We start from the raw sequence: 22528 nt of genomic DNA, 5'->3' as shown, positions 1-22528 counted from the left end.
ATAGCAAGAGGACTGTCTGCAAACTAGGAGGAAGGTCCTGTCTCTGGGAAGCTGAATGGCTAGTGCCTGGATTTTGAACTCCAGAACTGCAAAATATACATGTCTGTTGTCCAAGTCACCCCATGAACGGTGTTCTGTCACAGCAGCCGGAACTAAGACAGCACCTTTATTTACACGATAGCCCCCCGTCCTCACCCGTGTAACTGTGCCAGAGTTACATGCTGGTCCCACAAACACCGGCTCCAGGCGGTGACCTGATGACAGCACTTGGCACACAGATGGTGCTCATGCGGTGCTTGCTGAACTGAGTTTTGTCAATTCTTATTTCTATAATGTTGGGTGGCAGGAATTGCATATGAGTTAAGAGCATTATAGCCTGGAATCAAATCCCAGTTATGCCGTTTATTAGCTGGGCAATTCCAGGCAAGTAAATTAACCTCTCTCTGCTTCAGTCTCCTGGTTTGTAAAATGAGGATAATTATATTACCTTCCCCATAGGGTTGTAATGAGGTTTAAATAAGTTAGTTAATTGTAAAGGGCTTACAACAGTGTCTAGCATGTTCAAGGAACATTTATTTAAATAAAATTTATTTACCAACTTCAAAAAGGAGAGAGGGAAAAGGCAATGATTTTCATACTCTTCATCTTATGGTTTCATTGAAAGGATTAAATGGAATCATCAATAGAGTACATTTTTATGAAGGTTAAAGTCATACACTGATGTTATCCATTATGAAATTTTTCCAAACTGGCTCTAGGAGCTGAACTATAATTCCTCTCTGGCCTCTAACTGAAAACAGTCCAGAGAAGAATTAAGGATTGAAAAAAATAACCCTAATCTAATAATAAATCATATGCATACCAGCAACCATTTATTCTGAGCTATAGTTGTAAGATGCTGAATGCAGTATAAAATGAGAGTGCCTCCTTTAGAAGATAAGCATTAAAGAGCAGCCCTAGGGAAGGCTCATGACAGATCTTAAATTGCATTAAGGTAAGTGCACAAGAATGCTTTGTGGGAAAAGATTATAAGTGATTTTTATTTCTTCTTGATACTTTCCTAAATTTTCCCATTTTCTACAATGAAATGTGTTACTTTTATAAACACATAAAACAATCATAGTAACATTTTTGGAAAGAGTTACCATCCTAAGGAGAAAATTTAATAGAAATTCATGTACAGCCATAAACACATACACACACACAGATGAGATGGACAGTACTGCACCCTTTATGAGCAAGAATGCAAATGTCAACATTAGAGTCATGAGACACACTTCTTCTCCAGGCCAGCATGGTGGTTAGGATGGTTTTCTCCTAAAATATTTGCTGCTGCTGCTGCTAAGCCACTTCAGTCGTGCCTGACTCTGTGCGACCCCATAGACAGCAGCCCACCAGGCTCTTCTGTCCATGGGATTCTCTAGGCAAGAATACTGGAGTGGGCTGCCATTTCCTTCTCCTAAAATATGTGAGAGAGAGCCAATTCAAGAATGACCTCCAGCAGGCAGAAAATTACCCAGAAGGGCTGATACTGAGAATGTTCCTTGGGGGACAGTGATGTGCAATTGAACAAATGAAGGATTATTGACAAGACTGGTTAGAATCACAGAATCTCAGGGTTGGAAAGTGACAGAAAATTATGTAGCTCAGCTGTTCCACTCAAAGCTTGCTTCCCTTTGATAATACTTAGTGCCCTGGAATCGTCTGTTATCAGAATCACCTAGAGGGACATACACACAAATACAGACCTCCAGATGGGCTGAGTCAGAGTCACTCTGTGTGTCAGTGTGTGTGAGGGAGAAAGTGGGCGTATCTTACGTTTTCATAACATTCCCTCGGTGTCAAAGCCGTTATCCTCATTCACTGTCTTCCCAGGTGACCCATACCATCTCTAGGCAGCTCCAACTACTAAAAGGATTTCCTTAAAATTACTTGAAATCTCTTTTCAGACAGCTTTCCTTCTCCACCTCATTTCTACCCATATTCAACAAGATGGCTCCTCCTTCTACAGAACAGCCCTGCAGACAGTTCTGATTAATCACATCAAAGCAAACCAAAATGCTTGCTGCCTTATTTTTCAAAAATAAATGGAAGTGGAGAAACAGAATATATACTACTCCTGGGAGTTACTGCTTCAACTTCAGAAAACACAAAAAACTACAAACTCAGAATGTCCTCTCAAAGCAATGTCAGGCAATTATGCAGTAGCCCACAGGTTTGGATGGTAAAGAATCTGCCTGCAATGCAAGAGACTTGGGTTCAATCCCCAGGTTGAGAACATCCCCTGGAGTAGGAAATGGCAAACCATTCCAGTATTCTTGCCTGGAGAATTCCATGAACAGAGAAGCCTACGGTCCATGGTGTTGCAAAGAGTCAGATGTGACTGAGGGACTAACATTTTCACTTGTACTTCCAGGAGTTTAGAGAACTCTCTGCTGGTGGGAGATCCACAGGCCCAGGCTTAGAGGGTGGGGACGGAGACAGTCACGTTGCCCCACTCTCCTCACATTCATCCTGGGCTGTGTGGCCACCGGCAGGAAAAGATGGGGGACCAGTCTTCTCTGAGGTTCAAATGGCCCACAGTTATTCTTGGGAGAATTTCCATCTTCCCACTGTGGTTGGCGCTACCTCAGTCACTGGGTCACTTTGTGTGCAGCAGCATTTGAATACTCAGCTTCAGGAGGACTTTCTACAAAGGTATTTGGGATGTTAGGATTCAAGGAGAAGAGCCCTTAGTGGCTTGACTTTATTCAAAAAGTGACTGTTTTGAATAAACATTATTCCTGACTTTGACTTCATACCATCTCGTCTCTAGGGAGCAGATCATTTGTTTCTCAGACAGTATCTTGGTGCCAAGAGGATACTCATGGGAAGAAGAGTTCCTTTCTAGAGGTGATGGACAGAAGCTGCTGGGGACAGATGAAGGACGCAGTTGTTCTGAAGTTTATTCCTGCCTTTCAAGAGCAGAGTTGAGGAAATGCTTAGAAGAGAAAGAACATAATATTCCTTTTCTTTTCTTTTGAACTTTTAGTTGTATATTGGGGTATAGCCAATTAACAGGGCTTCCCTGGTGGCTTCTGCAATGCAGGAGGCATGGGTTCGATCCCTGGGTCAGAAGATCCCCTGGATAGGGAAATGGCAACCCACCCCAGTATTCTTGCCTGGAGAATACCATGGACAGAGGAGCCTGTCCCCACAGTCCATGGGGTTGCAAAGAGTCCGACGAGACTGAGCCCTAACACTTCACTTCATAGCTGATTAACAACTGTGATCGTTTCAGGTGAACAGCGAAGGGACTCAGCCATACATATACTAGAACATAACAGTCTTGACTTAGGAAATATATACAGAACTAAATATCTGAGTGGAAGCTGGTTGGGGTGGGGACCAGGAGTAACTGAAGCTGTAAATAAACCTCTTTATGTAAACCCACTCTTTGGAACTCACCAGATGTTTAACAGCTCACAGCTCAAGTATCTAATTTTGTTTTTTATTCCTCCAATGAAACTAGCCTTTAACTTTTTTTAATTGAAGTATAGTTGATTTACAATGTTGTTAATTTCTGCTGCACAGTGAAGTGGTTCAGTTATACACACGTATACATTCTTTTTAAATATTCTTTTCCACAATGGTTAATCATAGGATAGTGAATATAGTTCTCTGTACTAGACAGGACCTTGTTGTTTATCGTCAAGTATCTGATTCTGGATTGGAGTTTTTTAGTCTTTTCCCATCAATGTTTAGACAAAATACAAAGCCAGAACCTCAGCTTTGAAAATGTCCTGTTTTACTTGTCTTTCACCTGGACTTTCTATAAAATAACCCAGTAAATGATGAACCTCTGAAGTAACCCCTCTGAGTCTGTAAGTCAGCATACAAGCTGATAAGCATACCCCTGAACATATGAAAGCCGGCAAGTTTTAGGAAGGCAGAATAAGCAGATCCTCTTTCTTGCTTTATGCTGTATCACGGTTACCAGTTTGGGTAAAAACCTAACATGAGAAGAGTGAGAATATTTAATCTGTGTCCCCTGTCCCTGCTGACAATTTCTGTACAGACTGACTAACCCACTCAAACACATCCTGGGAACAGTCTGCCACATCTTCATCTCCCCTCCCCTCCACACCCCTGGGGAGGTGAACAGCAAATCCTCGGGATCGGAAGGGCCTCCTTACCTCCGCTTGCTGGGGATGACCCCCATCTCCTCACTGTCGCCCTCCAGCGTGACCCTCCTGGCTTGCCACCACTCGTCATCAGAGGCGTTGATAACGTGGAGAATATCTCCGTATTTAAAACTAAGTCCTTGACTTGGCAGCCCACTGTCCTTGCTTTTGTCATAGTCAAACATGGCTCTGGAAGAAATGACATAAGAGAACACTATTAGGAATCTGTGGCAGCTCAGATCTCGGAGTCATCATTTCGATTATTCACTCTTGTCCTGAGAACCCACGGGCTGCTGGGTACCCACTCCCAGGACTAAGCCCTGGAATCCCAGTCAATGTTCCCACTGCTTTGGTCACAAATCAAGGGTACTTCTTACTTCTCTTGGAGGTTGCAAGGGCAGCCTATTAGGGCCCTTAACCTGGGGTTCTGCTCACTGGTAGATGCCAGACTCCAGGGAGTGGAGAGAGAGGAGGGGGAATGGGGAGTTAGTGTCTAATGGGAACAGAGTTTTCATTTCAGAAAGGTGAAAAATTCAGGAGATGGATGGTGGTAAGAATTGCATAACAATCTGAATGCACTTAGTGCCCCTGAACTGTACAGTTAAATATGGCTAAAATAGTACATTTTATATTATTTGACTTTGCCACAATAAAAAAACATATAAAAAAACCCTGGGATACTGCTTCTTGGAGATCATCACATGCAACAAGGTGATAATGGAAGATGATAAAGGTAGGTTAGTACCTTACTGAGATTTTTTTTCTCTCTCACTACAATCAAATTTTATAAATAACTATAAAGAAGGAAATAATGAAGAGAATGATGGGCATCTTTCTGAATGCAGCATTTTGTGTGATGAACAAATCTTCTCAGATAGATCAGACTGCTTCCACAGAATACCAAGCCTACCTTGTCATTGCATTTATCACTCTGAATTGTAATTCTTGCTGTATGTATCATGTTTTCCCCACTAAAGAGTCTTTACTGAGACTTTGCTAAGCCTAACGCTGTAATATGCATGACTGGTGGGGTAAAGGAGTTGGAAGCAGAATTAAATGATGACCAAGACCTTAGCTCTTGCCCCCGGGCAGCTGACAGTTTGTCTCGAGTCCTACCCTGTCCACCTCTTCCTGTGTCTCCCACAAACGGTCACCACACACACACCACCTGTCATTTCCCTGGAGATGCAGACTTTGCCATGTCCTTATTTATTTCCCCTTTGATTCTATTCTAACAATTTCCTTAGAATGCAGCCACTATGCAAGCAAAACCAGCTAGACTTGGTGGACAGATTTGTCTAAAATCATGAGGGACTGAGTGTGATTCTTTTTCTTTCTTTTCCCCCATCTCATGAAAGAAATGTCACCTCTGCTGTCGTGGCAACCCAAATGAGTTGAAGGCATCAGCCCTCAAATACTGCAGGAAAAGCTGAATTACTTGCAACACAGCCCCTTCTTCCATTAACTCTGTCCCCAAGTGGTGGAATATGGTGAGGGGGGTGTCTCAGCTCCTAGAATGACTCATTTCCACCTTAACCATCCACATCTTCCTTACCAAAGACTTCACAAAACCCTCACCAGGAAAAGGGGGCTGAGAGGAGGCAGAGACCCACTCCTGACTCTGTCACTTCTCTGGCTGGCTGATGAGACACAAGTTAACATTCCAGAACCACAGCTTTCTAAATGCAAAATGAGTCCAATAACTATATTCACATGGAGCTGCTGTGAGCTTTAATGAAGTAACACATTGGATGCATCCGGCAGAATGTAGTCTAATAGTGGCTAAGAAAACAAACTCAGGGGCTACACTGTTAGGGCTGTGTTCTGGTCCTGGTACTTCTCTCTTACTAGTCATATACCTGGTAGCCCAGGCATACTCCTGAGCCCCTCTGAGGACTCAGTTCCCCCGTATATAACATACTGATGACAACAACGGAGATAACAGCGCCTCTATCACGGGATTGTCCTATGGATGAAATGCTGCCTAAGGTAATGCATGTGAAGCATACACAAAAGTGCCCACACATAGTGACAGTCATTAAGTGTGAACCGTTGTTGCTGTTGTTATACACTTCCTTTCCCCTTTTGAGTGTATACTTATAAACATCCTTTCTATGGATTCTACTCTGTGCAAAAACAGACTGGCATACCAATCCCAAGACTGCATCCCTAAAAAGGCCTGCTTACAAGGACGGCCCTTGGCTGACATTTGGGAACTCAGCTTTTGGGAGGCTTCTTTCCATTTCCTATTAAGAATGGCTTACTGTGCCTAAACTGCCTATAATAAACAGGATCATTTAAGGTGAACACTTGCTTTTCCTCTGGGAGCCTGGAATTGTGGTAGGTGCCAGGCAGAGAGGGCGCCTGTGTGAGCAGCCCCAAATACAATCCCTGGACATTGAGTCTGTTAGGAGCTTCCCTGGTAGAACACGTTCTACACCCGGTGTCACAATCAATCGCTGGAGGAATTAAGCATGTCCTTCCTGACTTCACTGGGAGAGGACTCCTGGAAGCTGGCACCTCATTTCCTCTGGATTTTGTCTCATGCTCTTTTCCTTTTGCTGAGTTGACTTTGTATCCACTTTCTGCAATAAATCATAGCCATGAAGATGAGAGTCTGACAAGCCCTCCTAGTTGGGAGTCTTCAGGACCCCCGACACTCACTCCATAGATTGGAAACCACATTCACATACACTTTCTCATTTGTGCCTCAATCCATTCCCAGAAAGAATGTACAACGGATACAGTACTTAGCATCCCCTTTTTACAGGTGAGGGGCATACCAGGCGAGGCCCCCTCCAACTAACACAGGATACGTGGCTTAGAGGCAGCAACTGGGGCTGGAGTGCTGTTCTCTCGGTCCTAAGTCCTAGTTCAGTGGTCTCCACCTTGCCCCTGACCCCACCCCAGTCTGGGAGGTGGTGAAGGTGGTGGCAAGGGGGCAAGGATGAGAATCATGATGACAAGTATTATTCATGCCCACCTTAGGGGGCCTGGCCCTTTGTGTTCATCGTCCTACATTTGACATCATAATAACCTGAATGGTAAATATTAGTATCTCTGTTTAATAGATGGGAGAGGAGGTTCAGGAAGTTCAGAAACCTGTCCCAGGTCACAAGTAAACACGTGGTAGAAACTGAACCTAGAATAAGGCCTGACTCCAAAATGCACATCCCTGGTTATTTCATCACAGTGCCCAGGACTCGGCCATACCAGGAAATTCTAATCTTCCCTTCAGAGCTGACCACCTCTTCTCCCCCAGATCCCTGAAGTTCCCTTACGGCTCAGCTCCCGTCCCTTGTATTCCTTATCTTAAGGTCCCCAAACCTCTAGTTTGGCTCCAGGTTCTTCTGGATGTAAAGTGTGAGGACTGGAGGTAGAAAAGCCATCAGGAAAGCTGGCAGGTGGTGGCCAAGAAGGCAGGCTCTAGGGTCAGACTACTTGGGTTTGCAACTTTTTAACTGTGATCTTAAACAAGGTACTTAATGTCTCTGCATTTCAAGCTTTCTTAATTATAAAATGGCATAGTAATAACACCAGCCACCTTGAAGAGCTGTGGTGAGGATTACATGAAATAATACATGTGAAGTATTATAACACAGCCTGACAGTAGCAAGTGCTCAATAAATGCTAGCTAATACTACTATGATAATTATTCTGAAAAATGCACTGGGATTTGAATTCCAGTTTCTGAGTCCCAACTGTGCCACTTAGAAGCTGTCTTATGGACTGTGTACAAAGATATCTAAAACTTCTCTGTATCCTCAAGACCCAGTATAGTGCTGGGTACAAGGCAGACCTTCAGAAAGATCTATGGAAATACTTTGGATGATCTTTGAAAGCCCCTGGTGACTCAGACTGGTAAAGAGTCTGGCCTGCAAAGCAGGAGACCTGGGTTTGAGCCCCAGGCTGGGAAGATCCCCTGGAGAAAGGAATGGCAACCCACTCCAGTATTCTTGCCTGAAGAATTCCATGGACAGAGGAGCCTGATGGGCTACAGTCCATGGGATGGCAGAGTCCAACAGAACTGAGGGACTAACACTTTCACTTTGAAAGCTCCACTTCTTTGAAGTCTCAGTGTCCCGGTCTGTAAGGGGAGGGCAGCCGAAACCAATCCCAAAGGTCCTCAGCAGGTGATCCATTCATTCTCCTGAGCTCCATTCTAGTCTCAAATCGTCTTTTCAAGAAAACACTTATTTACTTGGCTGCGCTGGGTCTTAGTTGCAACATGCGGGATCTTTGGTTGCGGCATGGGAGCTCTTAGTTGCGGCATGTGGGATCTAGTTCCCTGACCAGGGATTGAACTTGGGCCTGCATTGGGAGCATGGAATCTTAGCCACTGGACCACCAGGGAAGTTCCCCCAAGTATTCCTGAGGGGAGATTTCCCACCCTTGGGATCAGCAACACGCTTTCTCCATGAGTTCTATTATCTTGGACAAACTGCCTCTGTAGGATCACATTGATTCAGACTCGCCAGGTCCCTAAAAATAAGCAGCTGACACATTTCAGCAGCTCCTGGCTCCTTTGGATATTAATGGATCATCACATCTGGGGAAGAGGCTACAGTGCCCTGTCACCTATTTTAAAAAGCGATAAGCTGCTTTTAATTTGCTTTATGTGCTAATTCATCACAGCAACTTTTATAAAATGCTATTAAGACTCACACTTTCCACCCAGGGTGCTTTTAACAAGTCCATTAGACAAGTGGAATTAGACATGAATAATGCAACGGCTCTCCCATCCCTCCCGCCCCTCCTGCATTTCAACATGTGGCGGCCCCTTGCCCACCGGGGAAGCCTAGGGAGGGAGGGCTGAAGCAGATGCTTGTCCTCCTGGCTGGCCAACCTGGTTGTGCAGACCTAGGTACCAGACCGAAATTGTGCTTAGTAAGTGTCCCACAATGTGCTAAAGACATTCTGTTCATCGTCTCCCTCAATTTGCTGGGTTTGAGCCAACATACCAGTTACACACCAAGCTTTGGAGAAAGGAAAGATCTGGTGTTAAGTTCCAACTCTGTCATTGCTAGTTGTGAATTTTAGGTCTGTGGCTTAACCTCTTAGATGACACTCTTAACCAGAGACGACCATTCTCTCATTGATCAAATGCAGATAACGATGGCACGAACTCACAAGACCGTTATGGAGATACTGCTATGGCATGGTGCCTGTAAAGTTCCCAAGACCTGCACAGAATGAATCCCCTTCGTTATTATTTCTGTTAACAATCCTGCCATGTCAGCGTTTTGGATCTCATAAAAGAAATGAGAGTCAAAGAGCCGAAATGAAAAAAAGCTAGTAAGTGGCAGAATCAGGATTTAAACAAGACAGATGTGTCTGAATCAAAAGCCTGTGCTCTGACTGCAGAATTCAGCTTGGAGCTCCTGATCAGGAATGCAGTACTTAGATCTCATCCCCGAAGATTTCATGATCAGTGGACGGTCGCCTTGACGCTGGCACTGTGGACCAGACATCAGGAGAGAGGCGCATGCAGTTTACTGAGCACACACTTGGTTCTCACGCTGCCCTGCAGTGTGTGTCTTAGCCTTGTGCTGCAGACGAGGAAACACAAGCTCCGATAAATTAAGCAACATGTCCAGGGGTATGAGAGCTATCAAGGTGGGTTTCAGCTGCTATGCCCTATGCCTTTGTTCTTTAAGACGCTTTGGGGAAATAAGGTAAATTTACATGTGGCTGATGTTTATGTATCTCATTGAAGGTCACTCTGGGGCATCTTCCTCATCAATCCCCAAGCTCCTTCTCTGAGAGTTAAGTGTCCTTCTCGCATACTCTGATCTCATTCTGCTTTGTGCTTTTTAACATTTGCAAATTCTATTTTGCATGAGCATGGGGATGGGGGAGGTTCACATTCCTCCTAGCCCTAGAATCTACCCCATGAGAGATGATCAAGAAAAGTCATTTTCTGTTATTCAGTCTGTCACCTATGCCTGTCATAGGGTAATTCCTGAAATTCAATAGTTCACTTGCTTTCCTGTAAAGGCCTGGGCAGTTGGAAATAGCAGGTAAGGCAGGCCTGAGTGACACTCAGCATAGGCCTTCCTGGCTTTTGTAGGAAATGACAAACATGTGCACCATTCCTGTCTCAAGTCAGAGCATATCCATCCCGGGTGGAGGGTTACACGCAGCTCTGTACCGGTGACTTCTCACATCTCCTTGAGGAGCCATACACCACCCCTGTGGATGAGTCATCGTGCCCAAACTCAGCTCCGTCAAGGCCACTTATTCTCCCATCCATCTCAATACTAAACTTCCCCCAGTAAAAACGGTGGTGAGAACCACCACCAAAATTGGTCTAATGGATGGGAACAGGCTAGCCTCTGCCAATCCTTGCTAAGAGGCCACTGATCATGATGCTACTGTTTACTGAATGGCTGCTGGGCACACAGTGAGCCTACAACATGTCAGGTGCTGTGCTGGGTATTTATTATCTGTGATTCAAAAGATAACCTTTAAGACTTTGGAACAGTCATGTACACACTGTAATATTTAAAATCGATAACCAACAAGGACTTACTCTATAGCACAGGAAACTCTTCTCAATGTTATGTGGCAGCCTGGATAGGAGGGAGTTTGGGGGGAGGATGGATACATGCATATGTATGGCTGAGTCCCCTGTTCACCTGAAACTATCACAACATTGTTAATTGGCTATATCCCAGTAAAAAATAAAAGCTTGAAAAAAAAAGGCCACTTAAAATGCAAGCACTGTTCCCATTTTACGGAAGGGTAAATAGACTCTGTGCCATGGACTGTGGTATCGCATGGGTTATTCCACTTAATCACTAATAACCTAGTAAGGCAGGTTTGTGTTCTTTAAAGACAGTCTTCAACACGCCAGTGTTTCCTTTTATGTGAGGGGGCTATTGGGAAAATGCCAATTTCTACTGGACCCAAGGCACCAGGCAGTCACTGTCATGATGGAAGATGGAACTAATTGGGCACCAACCAGAGGTCCTCACAGTCTGGGCCTCTGCACATCGGTGGCATTTTGATCATAATCAGGGAGGAAGCATCATTTCTGGGGGCAACAACTCTGGCTCTCTGTTTCTCCCGAGTCTCCAGCACTCCCAATTCCCCAAGGGATGTGGCATGAGCCGATTTCACATGTCTGGAGGTCTGCAAATTGATCATTTCAGACAACTCATCGTCAGAGTCTCCAGGGATGGGGCCCATTCCAGGCTGCCTTCTCTCCCAGGGTGTCCTATCACCTGTCAGGTTGCTTTACATGGCAGCACCGACCGACAGGCCCCCATCAGAGGGAAGCAGAGGCAAATCTGGACCTGCACAAAGGCAGGCTCGACAGACCACAGCGAATGGCACTTCAGTTTTCAGGGCTGGGTGAGGCAGTAAAGATTAATCATCTTAAAACCACTGTCTTTTCCCTCAAATGCCATCAGCTGGCTACTCAGCAAATGAAATATGGGAAAGAAGAAGATGACTAGGATGAATAGCCCATGTTTTATGACAGTTCTAAGAGCTCTTTATGTTCTGGCCTTGGTTTGTCAGACCATTGAGATATATTAATCAAGATATTCAGAAAGGCTGACAAAGCCCCAACTGTAGCCTTTTATTTCTTATCTGACCTAAAAACGCACAGCAAACTTTGGTATCTAATTTTTAGGGCCTTAGTGTCACAAATTAGTAAGCTTGCAGTGCATGCGTGCTAAGTCGCTTCAGTTGTGTTCAACTCTGTGCGACCCTATGGGCTGTAACCTGCCAGGCTCTTCTGTCTGTGGGACCTCCAGGCAAGAATACTGGAGTGGATTGCCATGCAAATCCTGATTTGGAATTTCTTTATTGCTGATACCCAATTATCATCTAAATATTTAAATTTATATACAGAATATTTAAATTTATATGCCAAGATAGTGAGATCTCACATAGTCCTAGGTTCAAATAGTGGCTCTGCCAGTTAAGCTGCCATGTGATTTTCATGTCTGTACCTCCGTTTCCAGAGGTATAAAATAAAGGGCAAGAATCCTTATCAACAGAGTCCTCATGAGAATTACATGTATCAGAGCTTTTAGTACTCACTAAGAGCTCCAGGTTTGTTCACTGAGTCTAAAATCTAAACTTCTTCCCTGTAAATTCCACCCCTCTTCTAGTGTTGCTCACTGGAGCGTAAGTCAAGCAACCCTATCTCTGCTTTCCTAAAACACTTTAAGTATTTACTGATTGACAAGTGATACCAGCTGATGTGGTGCTGGGCTTAGAAGAGGGTGTTGAAGAAAGTTCATTTCTCTCATGAGCAAATGAAAAAGGGGAGAAAGACATCCAAGAATAGTCCATACAACTATCCCAAATCCTTAGTGGCAGTTTATCTGGATCAATGATGAAATTCACATACCACAAAACCAAAACCAGACTCCTGGATAATGACTTCAGCTCCACCAATACTGAGTTTCTTTTTTTAAAAGTTTCTTTGTTTATGGACTTCAGGAAACCGTGGAAACTACCAGACTAGACTGAAGCAAGAGAAAATCTGGAATTAGGGAAAACTTCACCTCAAAATCTCATATATATCCATAAAGGCTCCCATTATTACCATTGAAAGAGGGCAGTTAGGAAAGACAGAAGATGGTTCCTTACTCACCTGGGAAAAACACTGAGTCCAGGATGTGATTTAATTTACATGCACGCGATAACAGTCATTTAAATATTAAAAGCAACAGTATTTACACAGTGCCTATTATGTGCCAATCATTGTTTTTTGCTGAGGACTCAGAATACACAAGAGGCTTGCTTCCTGTCCTCATGGAGCTTAATATTTGGTTGAGGATACCAGTAAGGGGTGGGCTTCCCTGGTGGCTCAGAGAGTAAAGAATCTGCTTGCAATGAGGGAGACCAGGGATTGAACTCCAGTTGATCCCCTAGAGAAGGGAATGGTGACCTACTCCAGTTTTCTTGCCTAGAGAATTCCATGGACAGAGGAGCCTGGAGGGCTACAGTCCATGGGATTGCAAAGAGTTGGACATGACTGAGCGACTAACACTTTCATTTTTCATGAATATGGGGTATATTCATTCAGCTACTCATTTATTCGTTCAGCAAATCTTTATTGAACATGTACCAAGGATGATTCTAGGAACTCGGGGTCTATTGGTGAATGAAAACAAGACAAAATTTCATGACTTCATGGAGCTTATATTCTAGTAAGAGAAGATGGGCAAAAAACAATAAACCTTATAAATAATCAAAGAGTATATTAAGTTAGGAGTAGCTAATTGGTGATAGAACAAGTTAAAAATAGAACAAAGTAAGAGGTATCAGGATTTTGAGATGGGGAAGAATTGTGGTGGTGGTGAAGGCTGCATTTATAAATAGGGAGCTCATTTTATCATTGACAAAGGAAGCAAAAATAAAAAATGGAGAAAAGACAGTCTCTTCAACAAATGATGCTGGGAAAACTGGTCAGCTACGTGTAAAAGAATGAAACGAGAACACTTTTTAACACCATACACAAAAATAATCTCAAAATGGATTAAAGACCTAAATGTAAGACCAGAAACTATAAAACTCTTAGAGGAAAACAGAGGCAGAACACTGTCTGACATAAATCAAAGCAAGATCCTCTATGACCCACCTCCCAGAGTAATGGAAATAAAAACAAAAATAAACAAATGGGACCTAATTAAACTTAAAAGCTTATGCACAATGAAGGAAACTATAAGCAAGGTGAAAAACAGCCCTCAGAACGGGAGAAAATAATAGCATCTGAAACAAATGACAAAGAATTAATCTCTAAAATATACAAGCAGCTCATGCAGCTCAATACCAGAAAAACAAACAACTCAATCAAAAAGTGGGAAAAAGACCTAAACAGACATTTCTACAGATGGTTAACAAACACATGAAAAGATGCTCAACATCACTCATTATTAGAGACATGCAAACCAAAACCACAATGAGGTACCATTTCATGCCAGGCAGAATGGCTGTTAGAAAAAAGTCTACAAACAATAAATGCTGGAGAGGGTGTGGAGAAAAGGGAACCCTCTTATACTGTTGGTGGGAATGCAAACTAGTACAGCCACTATGGAGAACAGTGTGGAGATTCCTTAAAAAACTGGAAATAGAACTGCCATATGACCCAGCAATCTCACTGCTGAGCATACACACTGAGGAAACCAGAAGGGAAAGAGACATGTGTACCCCATTGTTCATCGCATCACTGTTTATAATAGCCAGGACATGGAAGCAACCATTGGCAGACAGATGGATAAAGAAATTGTAGTACAATGGAATGTTACTCAGCTATAAAAAGGAATGCCCTTGAGTCAGTTCTAATGAGGTGGATGAACCTAGAGCATATTGAAAGGAGTGAAGTAAATCAGAAAGAGAAAGACAAATACTGTATATTAACTCATATATATGGAATTTATAAAGACAGTACCAATGATCTTATATGTAGGGCAGCAAAGGAGACACAGATGTCAAGAACAGACTTTGGACTCTCTGGGAGAAGGTGAGGGTGGGATGATTTGAGAGAGTAGCACTGAAACATGTACATCACCACATGTGAAATAGATGACCAGTGCAAGTTTGATTCATGAAGCAGGCACCCAAAGCTGATGCTCGGGGACAACCCAGAGGAATGGGGCGGGCAGGGAGGTAGGAGAGGGGTTCAGGATGGGAGGAACACATGTATACCTGTGGCCGATGCATGTCGATGTATAGCAAAAGCCTTCACAATATTGTAGTTATTTTATAATTAAAATAAATTAATTTAAAAAATAATAAATAAATAGGGTGTTCAAGGTAGGGCTCATTGAGAAAAACATCTGAGGGGAGGCTTGAAGAAGACAAGGGAGTTGGTCATGCTGGGCTCTGAGGAAAGTGTTCTAAGAAGAAGAAACAACCAGTGCAAAGGCCCTAAACGTAGTTAAAATCGGGCATAATAGGCAATATCTTGAGAGTTACCATGAGGTGCCACAGGATGTCAGGGCAGGAACCCCCGACATGTGTTCAGAAAGGAGTTCATGAACAAAGGAACGACTCTCCCAGACCTATTAGCTGAGACTTGGTAGCACCTGTCCCACCCCACCCAGCTGAGCACGCATGTGCCTAACAGGAGCCCCGCTGTGGTGACAGTGATCTCTTGTCCTGAAGACTCCACTTTCTTCCCTCAGCCTCTCCACTTGTGAATCTCTCCTTGGAAGCATGCACATGAGCTGGGCCACAGAAGAGCCTCCTATCTTCTCTTGGATACATTCTACTACAACTCACACACTGTAGATGGAATTTTTCAGCCAAGAAGTTTTCTTAACATTGTTTAAAACGTTGAAGCATTAACCAGATATAAAGAAATAAGCATAAAATCATTCAATGAATTTCAATCTAGTCTTTGAGACTCGTGACTTTCCTGGAAACCCTCTGAGCCTATCCATTCCCCTCTCTGTACCAGGCTGCAACCTTGTACCCGGTCATCTTCTTGCACTTAGCAGGTGGCATCTCAGTTGGTTTGCCTGGGAGGCTATTTCCCTGCTAGACAGCTCAGCTCCTCAGGGTTAGGATAGTGTCTCTTTTGTCTTTGTGTCTCTCCCACAGAGCACAGAGGAGGAGGTGTTCATAACAGGAGGCTACATTGAACTGAATCGAATTTGAAACCCACATTCTGTGGTCCTGGGAGTGTGACTTCACCTCTTTGGGTTGCCTCATGTGTAAAATGGGATTTAAAATACTATATTTTATTAGTTTTAAGATGTGCCCTTTATTCATCCTCATATCTCAAAAGTTAGGATGTACCATCAACGCCACCTTGTATCCATAACTTAACGGACAGCGTCTTTGCTTTCTTTGTGACACACTATGTCTTACAATCAGTGACAGTGAATTCGGCGAGGTTCACTGAAACGTGGTAGGAACCATCTGACAGCTGTTGTGGGAACTGATGAATTAAGGATGAAAGGCCCTCCGTATCAATATATGCACATATATGCACGTATTTATGGCTCTTATTGTTATTTATCATGGGTCAGGTAGGGGCACCCTGCCTTTCTCTCTTCTTCCTGTACACATTTGCAAACCCCTGTGGTACTCTCTGCTCAATGACTGCAAAGTGCTGACAGGCCAAATCCTGTGCCATAGCCTGACTTGCTCAGGAAGAGTTCTTTTCAGCAGTTCTGCTTAATTGAATGAAATGTCTACAGGGAATGCCCAGCCTTGGCCAGTAGTTCAGGAATTTAGGGAAAGAAAAAGGAACTCACAATATACAGAATATTAGTGTTTATACTTTTAGTATTTATAGATTCTGTGAATATTGTTAGAATCTTATTTCAACAGCACAAGCTTTTAACTTTAGCACTGAAGTCTCCATGCCAGAGCATTTTACATGCATTGCGTGTTAAGTTATTCATTCACTCATCTATTGAACCAGGCACCAGGATAATGTAAAGTATTGGCCAGATCTGGGAGACTTCTCAGCTGTACCATCTACTTGCTCTGTGGCTACAGTCAGGGTCCTTAGATTCTGTTTCTTATTGTGTGAAGACTAATTTCTGCCTGCCATGGACTGAACGTTTGTGTCCCCAACAAAATGCGTATGTTGAAAACTTACCCTCCAAAGTGGGTCCTTTGTGGGGTAATTAGAATTAGATATGGTCTAATTAGATATGGTGGATTAGCACCCTTAAAAGTCATGAGAGACTTGGCTTTTTCTTTCTCTCTATCATACAAGGATATGATGACAAATTAGCAAACTGAAACCCGGAAGAGGGCCTTCAACTGTGCTGGTGCCCTGATTTCAGACTTCCAGTCTCCTTTTCTCTGATGTTGATAAGTTGGTGGTTCTTTGTTGCAGCAGCTTGAACTGACTAAAGACACCGCCTACCAGATGCTGCCGGGTTGAGATGAGGTAACATATGTAAAACACCATACATACTACAATATGGTGTCTGCTGCATAGAGACTCAGAAAACTGCAAGAATAGTATGTCCTGGCACTGAAAACTGTGTTACAACTCAACTTTTATGGGGCGAAGTGCCATTTTTTATTTTTAGCATCAATTTATCTATTTAACATTTATCTGGCTCTTCCTAAGTCACAGGCCTGGGGCTTGTGCTTCTACTGGAATTATGCGAGAGAGGCTGGAGTAGAGGCGTTTCCTGTGGGCCAGAGTGTTGGCCAATGGCTTGCTTTTCCTAAAGCTTTTCTCATTCCATTTGGTAAAGCAATCAGAGAGTTCTGTGGAACTGCTCTAAAACAGTCAACACACACAACTTTTAGATTGCGATGCCATGCATTCATTGCAGCCACAGTTAATAAACACCTATTATGTGCCAGGCATTATACTAAGTACTGGGGTTTTAGCAGTGAACAAGTAAAACAAGGTGTTCCTATGAAACTGAGGAAAGACAGATGTGAAAGAAATAATCACCAGTATGATACCTTAAAAAGCAGATGGGCAAATAACCCATGAGAGTATTCAGTGGAGAGAAACAGCCTACTCTGGGGAGAATGGGTTAGGCAGGCTTCCAGGAGAAGCTGTCTAACCTGAGACCCACAGGATGAGCAAAGGCAGGGGGAGGGAACAGGCATCCGGGCGCTCCAGAGGAAGAAAGAGCAGCAGGGAGCCTGAAGGAAGACACTGTCCTGGATGGCCCAAAACGAGGCCAGAGAACAAGGAGAGGCTGGGACCCAGAGGGACCTTGTGAAATATACTTTCTCCTCTTCTAGGCACTGGGAGGCTGTTAGAGAATTTAAAACAGGATAGTGAGTTGATGAGATAGGCACTGGAAACATCTTTCTGGATGTAAAGTGGAAAGTGGGTTGGACAGAAGTGCACTGGGCAAGAGTTGATGCCGAGACCCCGGGAGCAGGCTGAGGGGGTAATCCAACAATGATGCCTCGACCAGGGTGGTGGTAATGGGGTGGACAGGGGTTCCAGACGTTTACTTTGGCCAGAATCTGTCTGTCTGTCCATCTCGCTCACTGCAATCTACGTGCAAAGTTTTATTACCAGAATACAAATTTTTTTTTTCTTTAAAAGAAGGCTTCTGGAAACCTAATAATTAAACCTCTGACTGAAAACAGGGAGGCGAAACAGAACTCTGGCGTCTCTTCTACTTCAACTGCACAGCAGCCCAAAGGCCCCTAAGAAGAACCCGGGATTCCTTAAATCAGAGCGTGAAAAATCTTCAACCTAGTACATTATTCCCAAGCACTCTGAAGCAAAGAAATCTCTCTCTTCTTTTATTGATGCTACGACACCCCCAAACCCACCTCCAATTCCCACAGAGGTTCATTTGTTTTCAAAATGGATGCTTGATGAAAATTCTCCTTGGAGCATTTTGGGACAGGTGAGCAATGCCTCCCTGAAATAACTAGAGATACACCAGGGTGTTTCAAACTCTACCTGGAGAACTCTGCAGGATGGAACTGTGACCAGTTCTCTCAATGAGAGAGAACAAATCACACTACAGAATGCATTTCAACAGATATTTATTGCATGTGTTGTGAGAAGACCCTTTTCTATTCTCAGAGGTTGTTTATATTGACAGGCAGAAGACAGTTCCTTTGAAGAAGAAAAATTTTCTTGTTAGACTGTCAACACTTTCTAAGAGAACAAGAGAAAGCTGCAGAGCACATCTAGTGGAGCGTGTGTGTGGACTGAGAGGAATCTGACAGTCCTTCTAATGAGAGGAGGAAGGAATGAGAAATTGCAGCTTGATACCATTTTTCACGTTAGCCAAGGCTGGGCTTGATAAAGAAGCCAATGGGAAACCCTTTAGTTGGCCAATCACATCTGATTGAAGTGTATAAACGGGGCAGGAAAGCATGAGATGAACTTGGCCATGCTAGTTATTCTGAGCATAGTCAGCACCCAGTGGAAGGTAAGCTTGGATGATGCCAGGGAAGACGTCTGGATGAGAAGCTAGAGGGGAGAACAATTCAGGCTGCTAGATTGAGCCCTGGAGAGTGGCCCTTCGAGCCAGTGAGATCCATGCTCTAATCATCAGCCTGTAATGTGAAGCCATGACTGTCCTTTCCCATCCCATGGTCCCATTTTTCAGTGATCATAACATTGCCTGGTGGAGAAGGCGATGGCACCCTACTCCAGTACTCCTGCCTGGAAAATCCCATGGGCGTAGGAGCCTGGTAGGCTGCAGTCCATGGGGTCGCTAGGAGTCGGACACGACTGAGCAACTTCACTTTGACTTTCCACTTTCATGCATTGGAGAAGGAAATGGCAACCCACTCCAGTGCTCTTGCCTGGAGAATCCCAGGGACAGGGGAGCCTGGTGGGCTGCCGTCTATGGGGTCGCACAGAGTCGGACACGACTGAAGCGACTTAGCAGCGGCAGCAGCAGCAACATTGCCTGGGGACTGCCTTGGAAAAAAATCCTCTGTCTGCTTTCTCTTCTCACCTGGGTCCCACAGTTTATTAAGTGCTTCTTAAATGCCCTCACTACTGTGTTCAGTGCTGAGGTAAAAAAGTAAGATGGTATTTCTGCCTTTACATAATATATGCCTAGTTTTGTTGTTTAGCCAAGAAGTCGTATCCGACTCTTGCATCCCCATAGACAGTAGCCTGCCAGGCTCTGTCCCTGGCATTTCCCAGGCAAGAATACTGGCGTGTGTTGCCGTCTCCTTCTCCAAAGGAGCTTTCTAACCCAGGGACTGAACCTGCGTCTTGCGCATGCAGGCACGTGTGTCCTGCGTCACAAATGGATTCTCTACCCCTGAGCATCAAGGAGTTTACTAAATGCAGCAGTGGAAGCCGTACCATCTGTGGAGGACACCAAGCGTTGCCCACTCTGAATGGTGAACCACCCACTTCTAATGGATTGTTTGGATCTCATGCTTTGTAAGGACGCAGGCTGTTCTTGATGATGCCAAGGGTTGAGCCCCAGAGCAAAAGAAAAGGTCTTGTGACCTAAGCTCTTGGCAATAACTTTTAAGGCTGGAATTTCATCTGCCTTTAGGAACTTCCCATCACCTCTGATTTTGGCAGGGGTATCTGATACAAGTGTCAAAGAAATACTAATCTCTAGGCTGTCCATCACAGCCACACATTTGGCTGGAGTACTTTTTGCCTCGAATCAAAGGTTAGAAATGATAAACAAAACCAAACAAAACCCATAGAAGTGGCTTACAGGTATTTCATCACTTAGATTTAGGCAGTACAGCAACTGGCAGTGGAATAATTAGGCAAAATGAATGCCTGATACCCATCAAAATTGCCAAAAGAAAGCAGGAATTGGGTTTTGAAGAAATGCCACACAGACGGGTAATTTGGGGTAGTAGGGAGCAAGATTTCCTGCTTTACAGATGGGTGAGCATCCTAAGGGAACCAATTTGTTGTGAAGTTAATCAAGGTAGACTGTTTGGCAAGAAAGAGGCTCATTGCTGAGGACAGATTTAGATCCATTCTGTCAGGAAGGAGTATCCACAAGGGGCCGTTTTCAAATCCATTTAATCAGTTAGGGAAGATGAAGTTACTGACATCGAGCAGGGGAAGGATATGAAATCTATAAAGTAGGCAAAGAAATATGTATTTGAGTGAAGCAATTTGTTTGATGATCCACAGAGATATGGGCTTCTGTAATTTCATGGTAGACTCACAAAGTTCATGATTTCTCTAAATTGGCTCTAGAGGTAGTCCCTTACTTAGACCGGTCTCCCACAGGGATTTCTTTTGTTTCTCCACCCTTGCTCTCCCTCCTTCCTTCCCTTTCCCCACTCCTTTGGTTGTTTTCAAAATCTGATGCATTTGATACTCTTTTGTGGCTTTAAGCCAGTAATGCTGTTTTGATAAAACTGTTACAGGTTTAAATTGTTTTAGTTTTATTGTTGTCTTCAGTTAGTCTTTTCTGACATATGACATGAAAATACCAGTTATTCGTTCTTTTTTCCAGGTAATGATGCCTCAGTCTATTATCTGCTAGCGTGGGTTCAAAAGGAAGAGGAAACAAGGAAAGAAACTCACAGTTACTGAGCACCTGCGATTGCCTAGACGTTAGAGCAGGCGCTTTACATATGTTGGCATTAAATAATAAGAGCATTGTGAATTAGTTATTAATCTCTCCATTTTACAAACTGAAAAAATAAGGTTCAGGGATATTAAGCAATTTGACCATGGTTAACTGGTAGGCAAGTGGAAGACCTAGGAACTGAACCCAGATCTGCCTCTCACGTTGGGACTGTCCACTGTGTGTCTGCCTCTGAGGGGGCATCTTCTCTCCAAGAGAAGGATCACACCCTTTGAGCTCTGGGCAGGACCAACTCATTGTAGCACCTGCTTTCGTGTTAACATCCATTGGTTCAACTTACATGAGTTAACCACATACTACTGGGCTGGTCAAGAAGTTTGTTCTAGTTTTTCTGTCATGTCTTATGGAAAAACCTGAATGAGCTTAAAGGCCAACACAATGCATGTAAAAAAAACCCAGTGCTAGATGCTGCATGTGTCTGTGATCCCTTCCTTCAGTGAGATTCCAGTCTAGTGTGAGAAATAGTTAGGTGCACAAATAATTACAAGGCAAGGTATAATGTAAAAGGCACAAAAAAGGATGACAAGCAACATGCTACTGAAAAGATTGAAGAAGGATTAACATTAATTCCAATGACCAGACAAGGCTTCAAGAAAAAGGTGGTGTTTGCAACTGGCCTTGAAGAATGCATATGACTTGGCTAAAGAAAGATGAAAATAAAGAACATCTGTATGAGGATACAGAATAAACAAAAGCATCAAGTTACAGAAGGATGGTTTAGGTACAGAGAATTATCCACTGTCCAGAACCCCTGGAGGTTAGTGAGTTTGCTTGGGTGTGTGGTAGGAAATGAGGCTGGAAAAGTAGATGGAAGACAGTGTACAGAGGAATTTGAAACGCCCAGTGAGGAGGCTAGGTGTCACTCTGTGTGCAGACAGCCTTAATCTCACAGTCTCATAGCCCTGTTGTATGTATGAGTAGACTCCAGGGCAACAGGAGCCATTTATTCTTCTATGAATAGATTCAGTTAGTGATTTTTGCTTTGGATATGGTAAGTTAGTAGAGAAATCAAGCAGAGGTTGGAAATGAGAATTTACACTATAAGCAAGTCAAGTCTAGAGACAGATTTTAAGTTGTTAGTCCAGAGTTGATCACTGAAGCCATGTTTGGCCCTCTACCCCTCTTTCTCAAATTGATAGAGAAGCCCAAATTTTAGCCAAGAACATTGCTATATAGCTAAAAGACAACGTTTCTCATTATTTCCTTCAGTTCAGTTCAGTTTAGTTGCTCAGTCGTGTCCGACTTTTTGTGACCCCATGAACTGCAGCACGCCAGGCCTCCTTGCATTTGGCCAAATCCATGAAACTATGATCCAACACACAAAAGGTAAGCAGTAGGGGTGTACGGTACTTCTGG

At 43.6% G+C, this 22528-nt stretch overlaps 1 protein-coding gene across 20 annotated transcripts in view; it reads right to left on the bottom strand.

Moving 5' to 3' along the window:
* DLG2 (discs large MAGUK scaffold protein 2) overlaps positions 1-22528 on the bottom strand; it is a 2332068-nt gene that overhangs the window by 76960 nt on the left and 2232580 nt on the right. For all 20 annotated transcript variants that reach the window (XM_070783335.1, XM_070783336.1, XM_070783337.1 and 17 more), the window contains one exon: positions 4176-4352. In XM_070783335.1, coding sequence (XP_070639436.1) covers positions 4176-4352 — 177 coding nt within the window. The remainder of the gene's footprint in view (positions 1-4175; positions 4353-22528) is intronic.

This window comes from Bos indicus, chromosome 29 (genome assembly GCF_029378745.1).
Source record: "Bos indicus isolate NIAB-ARS_2022 breed Sahiwal x Tharparkar chromosome 29, NIAB-ARS_B.indTharparkar_mat_pri_1.0, whole genome shotgun sequence".
NCBI lineage: Eukaryota > Metazoa > Chordata > Mammalia > Artiodactyla > Bovidae > Bos > Bos indicus.
This window is presented reverse-complemented; position numbering and strand designations above follow the sequence as displayed.